This window comes from Zootoca vivipara, chromosome 9 (assembly GCF_963506605.1).
Source record: "Zootoca vivipara chromosome 9, rZooViv1.1, whole genome shotgun sequence".
NCBI lineage: Eukaryota > Metazoa > Chordata > Lepidosauria > Squamata > Lacertidae > Zootoca > Zootoca vivipara.
Genome location: NC_083284.1, coordinates 35,092,248 through 35,103,355, shown reverse-complemented (window position 1 = coordinate 35,103,355; position 11,108 = coordinate 35,092,248). Strand labels below are relative to the sequence as shown.

Below are 11,108 nucleotides of genomic sequence, written 5' to 3'. Positions count from 1 at the left end.
AGACAAATTGACTGAAACAGAAACAGTTAAGCAAACCTCCCTCCTGGTTCATCTTGACCCATAAGGCATGCACATGAGTTACTTAACTGTTCACTGAAGAAATCTCTCAGGTAACAGAGATAATCAGGCTCTTCTCTCTTTACCAGTTATGTTTCTATGGCCCAGCCATCCCATCTCACTTTCATTTATCTTCTATAGATCGAGATGAGGCTGAAATTTGAAGGGGTGTGGCTATGGTAACTCGGGTCTATATAAACTGACACAAAATTGCAAGATTATAAGAATTTACTATCCAGCAGGGTAAGCCCTGCTTAACAACACAGAGAGAGAGAGGTTAAAAGCAATCTTTGGGGAACTTCCCAAGTGCCCTCTATCAGCCTAGGTTGTTTGAGGAGCCAGTACTTCCACAGGGCGGCACATGAGGAGTTAAAACATGCAGTGGGGAGGCAACAAGGAAGGTTGTCACCTGCAGAGGGTTGGGCTGGTTGAGACAACATAGGGGTGGGGCAGGCTGCAGTGAGAACTGCATGGGGCTTTCAAGGCAGAGCCAGCCCCTGGGTGACTCATCCCCACCCCAGTACACCTGTCTAGGGGTCTCACAAAGAGAAAGAGGTAAAGCTGGCTGAGGTAAGTAAGTGCCTTTCTCTCCCACTCTGGGATTGTGTATGTTTTGCTTTTCTTCCTCTGTGGTTGCCCTGAGGTGCAAACTGCTCAAGTCTCCTTTTTCACCAACTTCCTCTTCATTGCCCGAGGGAGGGAGGGAGCTGAGGTTAGGCAGCCAGGTACTTTCCAAAGAGAGCAAACGAGTTGAATTCCGCTTTGATAAATTGCCCTTCCTGTGCACCTGAAATTGAAGTGCTCCTTCCCTCTTCTCGTCTGCTTCTCCTGCATGAAGTGTTTAAAGTCCACTGACTTTCCCCCCTCCTTTTGCAATCACACACAGAACTTTCTTAGATTATTCCACTTCCCACATTCCATAACAAATAACTCTGCAGCTGTAGACTCTGAAATATCTAAACACTTTAAAAACAAAAACAAAACAGAAGGATTGCTCACAAACTTAGCTTTTGATGGTGGTGGTGGGGACTTTCTGTAAAAGAGATCGGCAATAACAGTGTTTCCTATTATGCAACACACAATTCATCCTTTGAATGTGTAGCTGCTCTTCCTCCTGGCAAGTTTTACCTCTGAGTGCCAAAACAAGTCTTGTGGCAACTTGGAGACCAATGGATATATTATGGTACAAGCTTTTGCAGACCTGAGTCCACTTCATCAGGTGCATGAAGTGTTCTCCTAAATTGGCAGAAACAGGTATAATTTTTATACACGTGCATGGTGGAGGAGGGAAAACTAAGAAGACAGGTTAAAATGGGAAATGAAATGGAAAAAATACACACTGCGACAAGATTAATGCTGGAAACATACATAAAATGGTTAGATATAAAGCAGCCCTTATGACAAGTTAGTTGTGCCTTAATGTTTGCTTTAATTGACACTTGAAGGAGAATAAAAGCCCATTATTTCAATTCAAGCCACATGTGGGGAAATTGGACCTCTTGGTCAATTAGGTAATACTTAAGGTGCCAGAAGGCTCTTGTGTTTCCTGCAACAGACTAACAGAGCTATTTCCATTGCCAGTAGCTCACTTGTATGGGGTGGTAGCAGGACAGCTGCTTTACTTTCCTTAGATCAAAGAATATTCCTCAAAATTGATAATGGCACCCCACTTCCCAGAGTGGCAGTGGTGCCCTTAGGACAAGACTTTATCTAACTGCACCATTGCTGCATGGTGAGAAGTGTTGGTGCAAGGGAAAAATAGATACGTGAATGGAGAATTCCTGGATGCCAATATAAAGTTTAGGGCAAATACTCTTTGGTGAGAGAACTGCAGCAGATTTAAAATAACAAAATATGCCGCTAAGTAAAATGTGGAAATATAGGCTGTTAAACCTTTAAAATACGTGATTGGGAGTTCTAAAATGTCCCTCTTCTCCTAGCATAGAAAACGATCACATGTTTGGTAAGTTAAAATGGTTTACTCACAAAATCTCCAAAGGTCATTCATGTGCTTTTCCATGCAGCATTCAGAAAAGGTTGCACAGGCAGTAAAACTTGGCTTAGTTGCAGTGCTGAAAGTTCCTAAATTATTAATATGTGAATATGAGTGTCTTGTAAGAGCCATGCGGTTGAGCAAGTAGACTGCAGGGAAACAAAAGTTTGATTACCTAGTCCTAGTCGCTTCCAAGGTGAGCTAAGCCCTCCATGCATTAATTAGACTTAAGCATGTAGGTTATATGAGCTTGGTTATCCCACAAAAAAAGTATCAAGGATAAGGCTACAGTGTCTGGGTTTGTTGGGACAGGAAAGCTCTGGAGGGTGCCCTCATAATATCTAGCTTATTTACAAAGCTAAAAACAAAGCAGAAATGAAGGCAAACAGGTGCTCATTATCCATTATCTTACATCAAATCTCCCAAGAGAGTCTGTACTTCAAGATTCTTCAGCTAACTCACAGTGCTCTCTGACCTTTCAGCTGCAAATCTGTTTCCAGCTGGAAGGCTCAAACACAGCAAGCACAGAACTATTTCTTCTTGACAGTCTTATGTCTGCAGATTCTCTGTCATTTTTGAAAGCTCCAATGTATTTTCCTGGTGATATCTATTGCATATAATGGAAGTGTGAAGATAAGGAAGAAATCTGTATTATTTGGAATTTTGTTTGCTTGTGTCTTTTGTTATTTGGAAACATGGGTACAAAGGAACTATTTGAATTTTGCATCAGTATATTTTAAACCTGCAAATTCCATGTTTTCTATATTGGTATAAAATACTGTATAGGGATCTCCTAAAGATATAAACATGTCTTTATTTTATTTTAAATGCCACCATCCCAGCCCATTTAAGTTTTTGTTTGTTTTCTAATTACATATTTACTGGATAAAGATGTTCAGCTCTCTCCATATGCAGAGAATCCAAAGCTTAATGCGTCTGGATATCGGAAGATTGTCCATACTATTAATGGAATGGCATGTGAACAATTTGTCAGATGATGCTTGTTGAAGTGCTTATGAATTTTCTTGCATCTTCTGTTCAGGAAAAGCCACAAGGGCAGCCTTCTCTTGAACAACCTCCGCGCTTCTTCCCAATTTGAACAGACGTGGCAATTGGTGGATTAGCTGAAATGGATCGCTACAGATATTTCATCTTCAATCAGAAAAGTATGGTTCTGTTGGGGCTCCTCCAGATAGCTTGTGCTACAGTTTGTATCATTGGTGGATTAATTGATGGTGCTTTCAGAAGGGACTCGGCACTGAGCAAATCTAGGATACCCATCTGGGCTGGAGTGGTAAGCTATATAAATTCTCCCCCCCTACACACCCTATTTATTAACAATGTATAAACTATAAAGCTATAAAATCAAACTTCAATTGACATGCCTGCTGCAATAACAAAATATTCAGTAGATGTCAGAAGTACAGAAGGGAGGGTTGTACAATTTGGTATCATACAGGGAATTTGTTCACTGTTCTAGAGAACTTGTGGTTCTATATTCCACAAGCCAGCAGATCTCCCCCTTCTGCTGGACAGTGTGGTGGGGCTTTGCCCAGCCACTGGGAGACCCCTGTTGCTGAGAAGAAGCCCTTAAAGAGTCCTGCCCCCATTGCAGGGATAACAGCAGGGCATTTCTTCTCAGGTGCTGAAACACCTTGGGCCGCGCTGAGTGCTGGCCTAGTTGTTTTGTGGTAAGAGCCTAGAGCAGGCTTCCTCAACCTCAGCCCTCCAGATGTTTTGAGACTACAGTTCCCATCATCCCTGGCCACTGGGCCTGCTAGCTAGGGATCATGGGAGTTGTAGGACAAAAACATCTGGAGGGCTGAGGTTGAGGAAACCTGGCCTAGAGGGCAAGTGTGACTGCAGCTGCCTTTGATTTCTGACTTGCATCTCCTTAATTTGGAAGTGGGGGGAACGGAGGATCAGGCTCACAGAAGGAATGCTCTGGACTGGTCTGGGTGAGAGAGGAATGAGGACTTTTCTTTCTCCCGGGAAGCATAGGAGAATTTAATGTTCTTTTTGGGGTAAATTAACTGGAAGGGGGAATTGATTTATGGTGTTTGCACTTCATATGGTTTGTGGTATTAGGCTAGTTGCTTATCTCCATCTTCTCCAGCGCTCCATTTCCAGCTGCGGCCAGTCAAATGCCGCAGTTTTTTTTCTGTTTATGTATTTAAACTATTTCCCACCTGTTCTTTCATGCCAAGGCAACCCCTAAGCAGGTTACATTAAAACTAATAGAAATCCAAATCAACAGTGTAGTAGATGCCTCCAAAAGCCTGGGCAAATACGTAAGTGATTCTTCACCTGGGGCTGAAAACTCAAATTGTGAGTTGGAAGAAATTTCATAATTGTGGTGCTGATAACAAGAAGGCCCTGTCTTACATTGTTGCCTGCAGGAACTTACGAGGAGGGCAGGTTTGTTTTTCACATTTAATATTCAGAAATACGGTATATTGCTTTTGAACATGGAGATTTCATTTAGCTAGTGAAGTTGGAGCAGAACAAGGTGTTTTGAGTGGGTGGGGCTAATTGGGAGAGTGGATGGTACTTGTAGGACCTCTACTTTTCTTCAGGAGGGGAGAACAGGACTGAGAAAAGTGAATGATTTCTGGGAGGAAATTGCACTGCAGAAGCTGAACTGATCTGATTCTACTAGCTGATTGTAGTAATAACAAACACTATTTTGGGGTGGTACATGGGAGCTGTGGTGGTAATGCAAGCAAGAAGCAGCTGGCAATGTTAGTAGTGACTTCAAGTAATTTAGTGGCAGCATTTTACTACAGTATAATCACTTTGCTGTAAGATTTTTTTTTACTTTTTCTTTTCATTCTTTTTCTTTTCTTGGGTAATGTTAGAAATGCAATGGGTGAAAGTATGATTTACACTTTGAAAGGTGTATGTCTAATATGCCTCCTTTATGTGTTTCACATACCCAACTCCTTGCCCTTGTGGCATGGTGGGCTAGTGATCTGATAGCCGTCGATTACTGTGCTACCCTTATGTGCCAATCACATTTACACCTGTATAAGAAAAAGCATATGGTGAAATTGACCAAGAATCTTGAGCCCACGTTTAATAGCTAGCTGAACATTACATTCCCTCTCTGGTGTCAAAATGACCTTCTCTGAAATTTTGCCTAAAGGAAATATATTTACTTATTATGGAATAAACCATGTTCAGCCTTTGTGCTTTATAGATCTTCTGGTTGTTGATCAGGAGCCGGTGTCTTAGAGACCACTTGCCAACCAGTGTACAGTATTTATATTTATACACTGCTTAACTACAATCTTATCTAAGTGGTTTACAAGGATGTAACAAAAAAGTAAAAATCAGTTAACACTATAAAATAAAACCTCAAGTTTGTTTTGATCTTGCTGAAGTTAATGGTTTTTTTTCACTTCTTTTTATATGCTAAAGTTGGGCATTCTCTCCCCCCCCCCCCAACTTAATGCCCTTTACCTTTTGTTTTGTAGTTTATGGCTATTCCTGGAATTATGGCTTTGTTTTCTTCACTGAGAAAGAATCCCGTTTTGGTATGTTTCTATTGTATTTTGTTTAAAGTGGATGGGCACAAATCATACAGCCAACTTTCTATAAGTAATAAATGCATACACCTTTTATTTATATAACTTTTACTTCACGTCTGAGGGGAAGATGGGGCTCGTCAACCTGGGAAGGTAACCCATCTAGGAGAAGGAAAACTCTGGTCCTAAATGTCTGCTGCCTTGCAGGGTATATTTGGGAAAAGAAAAGGCTAAAGAGTAAACCCTACAAAAATTGGGAGTGGAGTCCCTAAGATGGTTGGATGGCATCTTGTATGCCTCCTTCCAGCAACTCCTGCAGCCAAGCTGGTGCCAAACATATTGCTCTACTTTCCTTTGGGACCACATCAACAAGGCCGAGATGCAGGTTCTTATCATATGGGTAGCCCAGGACCCCCATACACACTGCCCAGGCTTGCACACCTGGGAGGTCACTTTGGCGCTACACAGTGGTTTGACTTCACCACCACTACCCCCCGGAGGCGCACTCCATTGTCCTTTGAGACAGATGGATGCCAATGAAAAGCAACAACAAACAGTTTAACCTCTGCCCTGAAGTGTTTGGAGATATACATCATAGGCTACAATTAAAGTGATCATACACGTATGATTTTGGGGTTTAGAGTTTAAAATCCACAACAGATTAAAGGTCTCAAGGAGGACCACTTCAACAGCAGTTCAAAATTTCTTCAGTCTCTAAATTCATCCATCATTCTCTCCGTGTTGCTCCAAATGGCTGGATTGCAGTAACAGATTACAGTTGAAAGGTAAGAATATACATGTTTTAGAATACACGGTACAAATTTTATCTATACATACCGGTATATAAAATTATTATTTATGTTAAAGGGGAGGGAATAAAATTCCTTACCACCTTTTCCACCTTTGGCCTTCAATACCCTTTACATATCAAACACAATTGTTGTTTTGGGGCATGTTTTTAAACACCCATAATTGGAGTTCCCAAACATGGATGTTTAAAAGATCCATGCACATCATCCACACTTTGAGCATCAACTGACCTTGGGTGAAGACTGTAATGGTTGAAGTAGAAATGGGTCTTAGTTAAGCCTAAAAACCTGCTGGGAAAACATGGCAGCTGCAACTGGTCACCATCACCTTCTCAAATGTAGACTAGATGGTAATGTCAAATTGTGTGATTTTGTGTGATTCCTGGAGGGGTCCTTTGCTCACTCAGAAGCGGAACAGACCAGACCAGACCAGCAGCTGGGTCAGCCAATCTCTTTCTAATGAATGCAGCACAACATTTCCCACTTAACTTATTTTGAGCCACTATGCTGCTTTCCTAGAAAATCTGGATGTTTTCTACCTATCTGGTTTCTTGGCTGCCTTGGTAACATCCCTTCTGTTGATTGCCCAAATCCACAGATAGCTTTGCTCAGTACTTTTTGTTCAAACTGGCTTTGTAATGTACAGTGTTCTTTCTGCCAGCTTTATTGCTTCTAAGAAAGTCTCATACATTTGCTTCCAAGAAGGCATGTGTGGGAATTGGCTTAAAATAGAAAACACCTGCACACACTCCCTAAAAACACAGGATGGAATATAACACTGTTAAGTATGTTGATTTCCATTTACAGTATTTAATTAGGAAATGTTTGATTTTCACTGATTCATACCCACACTTCAGACATTGTATTGTGAATGCATGTTCCCCCAAAATCACTCTGGAAAATAAATTACTGTAGTGTACAAAGATTGCATAAGAGGCATATTTGGAACTATTTTTCATCCTTTGATTTAAAGCCCAAATTTAACTTTGGTCTTCTCTATCCCCATACCTTTTGTACAGGTGAATGCAATGATAATTGCGTCTGTATTTTCCTGCTTCGTCACTCTACTTGTAATCATCTATACTTCTATAACATTAGAGTATGGTGAAAAATATGAAGAGTTCAACGATGTGTCCTCTTACCATCACCCAGCCATTGTAAGTATCAAGCTATCCAGTTTCTGCCCTTTGGTATACATTGCACACAGTTTAGGAGTGACAGAGTAACTAGCACACCCAAAGGCCTGTCACTCACATCAGTTAGGGCAGAAGATGATGCAGGAAAATCTCTCTCTGTGTGTGTTTCTTTACTGAACAAGGTCCAGGCTGGCACAGCAGAGAGGCAAAATCATTGGATGGCTCAGCTCTGCCCCCTCCTTGCTCCTGAAATGCCTGTTATGGCAGGTATTGTTGGGAGTTCCATGGTAATAGATGCCTCCTCCCGGCACAGCACAGGCACCGGGGCAGATCAGGTGTTCGGTTTGATCTGCCTTTTATATACCGTATTCCTTTCATTTTATCCACCCAATTTGAGGATATTAATTGACATCATCAGTTTGTATACATGTATAGGTCATATATGTGGTTGCTTTACTATTTATCAGTTACTATTTATTGCTGTTTTTCACTTGTTATTCCCTTTCATGTAAAATAATTAAAACAGTAATAAAAAAACTGAGAATTTCCAGGTGCTTTAAAAACAACACCCACACCATTCCTAAGGTTGAATTGCATTTTTTGGATAAAGGGTGTGTGTGTGCTCATTTTCTGTGTTGCAGGCATTTGTGCTTGGTAAACTTGTAGAAGGAGCCAACATCACACTACTGATTGCATCGCTTTCAAGTGCTTTTATTGTGCTGATTATTGCTTATTTGAGTTGCCGAAGTCTTCCATGTTGTTCATGCTATGACAGTGTCACTGGACTTGTAAGTAGCAACATTGCCATTAAATATGGTGGGTTTACTTGTCTTGTACTGGGAAGGAAACCCATTTGTGATTCTGTAAAAACATTTTTGGACAGTTTGTTATAAAGTTGCCATATTTCCTTAAACCCCCACCCCCCACTTCAAGTAGTTAAGCCCAAAATGCACACATGCACACAAAACTAATTTTTTGAATTGTCATTTGGAAACAAATGATTTGTGGACACCTATTATAGCACTGTATACCCTAAGCAGCTAAGAACCTCATCAGTGCTTTGAGAGTAAATAACTGCCATCCTTATATAAGCTCCTATGCACTTCCTAAGGAGTGGGGTATAAATTGTATATAACTGCCCCTTCTGCATGTTTTTCTTGACAGGTGTGAGCATAAAATGTTTTTTACTAGGTTCACAGTTCTATGGGCAGTATTCAGCTAAGTTTAATTCAGAGTAGATCCTTTGAAATTAATGAACATGACTAAATAAGTTCCATTAATTTCAGTCAGTGTACCCTGAGTGAATATCACCCCTTGTGTTTAAGGTTTGCCAATTATGTAGCATTTACCACTTTTAAGGATGAGCTCTCATTGTTTGATAACTGCCATATTTATGCATCTCTTAGATAGAGATGTTTGTTCAGCTTGTTATCAGGGTTATTAAATGTGAATGGTTTGAAATGAATCTCTTAATTATGATGATGGTAGCTGAAATTTTTTAAAAATACTTTTGTAAAGGAAAATACGGTAAACTGTCTTGGGCATTATATGATGAAAAGCTTCTTTTTTTTGAACTGCAGGATTTTTATTTTTAGTCTTGTTCATTATTATACCATTGTAATTACATTTGGTTAGCCAAATTACAAAATGAAACCATGTTTGTCTCGAAGACTGCACATTCCAAGATCAGTGCTATTCTCAGGTGAGCCTATTTAGCAATACCATGCTCTCATTCTTAGGAACAACTAGAATCTAATGAAGACCAGCTACAAATTGCAGAATTAGTTTGCATTCCATCCGGTATGTAGGTGTTCTCATTGTTTTACGGTACTTGAAAATTAATTTTGGATTTACTAAATATGTAAGTTAAATAATGAATATGTAAGGAAGACATTTGGGCTATATAAATATCATTTAAAATCTTCATAATAATTAAAAGCCATTTCATAAAAGCAATCTAACTACAATTACAAAAACTAGGCAGTAATGTTTAAAAATAAAATCCAGCACATTACTTTACTGCTGGTTTTAGTTTAATTTGTTCTTATTAATATTGAACTGTAAAACCCAACATAGCTCTTTTAATCAATAGTGGGTTAGAACTGGAAAAAATCAAAAAGATAATAAAGAAGCCTTGGTAATATTCCTTGGGAGGAAGACAGAAAAATCTGTGTCATTGGTGTCCACAATAATAGATTTTGATGGTTGACCAAGGCCAGGCCTCTCAAGCCAATGTTCCGTCCTGGGCAGATTTCTGAGAGTGTAGGGTAGGCTGTCCTTCAAATAAAGCCCTACATTGTCTAGGGCTAGGTTACGTGTCAAAACCAGTCCTTTAAATGGGGCCCAGAAACAAATTACCAGTTAATGCAATTGGTAAAATATGGGTATAATGAGTTCCTAATGCCTGATCCCTGCAAGAACCTGGGCTGCTACCTTCTGCACCAGTGGAAGTTTCTAAACCATTTTCAAAGGCAGCCCCATGTATAACCAGTGTATAACAACAGTCTAGTCTGCATGTAACCAGCACATGTAATCAAGGCAAAGTTTGCTTTTTGCTTTATGCTCACTGTGTGTTTTCTATTCTAGGTCAAGTGGATACAATTTTTAACTCTCCTGTAAAACTTTCAGATTTAGATATGGAAGCTGATGATGATATGTCCAAACCACCTCCATATATCAGAATGACTTAAATATAAATTCTAGGAGAAGAAGTTTTTTTAAAGCTCTTTATAACTTAAGAATGTTACTGAAAAGTTTGTACAATTCTTAAAAGTTAAGAAATGACTGACCGCCCCGAATTGAAGATCCTCAGAATTTCAAGACTGGTGTCCTATTTTCTGTACAGTTAATAAACTTAATTCTATTTTCATAAATTTTAATTTAGCCCCATGGTGTTTATTTGACTCATGCTGTGTAATAGAATCTTCAATAATAGCAAGAATCCTTTGAACCAGAAAAATTGTCATGGGCAATAGTCTTCCAAATGCAAATTTGCTTGTTCAAATGGGAATGGTGTGCAGAAATCATAAGATTCCCGTGCTAGCACAGAAAGCAAAGAATGGGCAGATAAATACTGTGAATATTAGCCAATGCATTCTACTCCAATGATTTCACTAATGCCCCATGTTAGAATTTATGGATTGTGTTTTGTATGGAATTAGTATCTCATTAAAGAGGCATTAGCTTTCATATCCTATGCTCCATCTTGCCTAAACTAAAGAAATCAATTTGAAAGTGTCCAATCTTGACCATTGGTCCTCTTCCGCAGATTCATTTTTTTAAAGCCAAATACATATATAACTCCAGCAATAAAACACTTTTTAAATAGCCATAGGTGTAGCTGCCTGAGGCAAGCAAGAATCTTTCAGAACATGGAAGCTTCACAACACTCGTAACAATGTGAATGTTTCTAACTGACGGGCAATTACAGTGGAGAAAAATGAGACAAAAGCAGAATTTTACTTGCTAGCATTTATTACCGTAGTTTAAGACAGGGCACGTACTTGTGGTAATTTAAATAAATTTTTCCTTTTGCTTTTAGAAAGAACAATTGACGTTTTGTAGGTAAAGCATTATTAAATGGGGA

At 39.5% G+C, this 11,108-nt stretch overlaps 1 protein-coding gene across 1 annotated transcript; it reads left to right on the top strand.

The window, feature by feature from the left end:
* The first annotated feature begins 470 nt into the window (after positions 1 to 470).
* On the top strand, positions 471 to 10,796 carry LOC118083416 (uncharacterized). Its single transcript, XM_035111788.2, has 7 exons — positions 471 to 627; positions 3,093 to 3,344; positions 5,527 to 5,586; positions 7,406 to 7,543; positions 8,164 to 8,310; positions 9,262 to 9,322; positions 10,109 to 10,796. Exons 2-7 carry the CDS (start codon positions 3,180 to 3,182, stop codon positions 10,210 to 10,212), a joined length of 675 nt encoding a protein of 224 aa, XP_034967679.2. The 5' UTR covers positions 471 to 627; positions 3,093 to 3,179; the 3' UTR covers positions 10,213 to 10,796.
* Positions 10,797 to 11,108: the final 312 nt, after the last annotated feature.

What these genes read in the sequence shown, in the direction of transcription:
- LOC118083416 (XM_035111788.2), top strand. Translation starts at nt 3,180, where the DNA reads ATGGATCGCTACAGATATTTCATCTTCAATCAGAAAAGTATGGTTCTG. An exon ending in TACCCATCTGGGCTGGAGTG is followed by an intron (nt 3,345 to 5,526) that starts GTAAGCTATATA and finishes TTTGTTTTGTAG; the next exon opens with TTTATGGCTATTCCTGGAAT. An exon ending in CTTACCATCACCCAGCCATT is followed by an intron (nt 7,544 to 8,163) that starts GTAAGTATCAAG and finishes TCTGTGTTGCAG; the next exon opens with GCATTTGTGCTTGGTAAACT.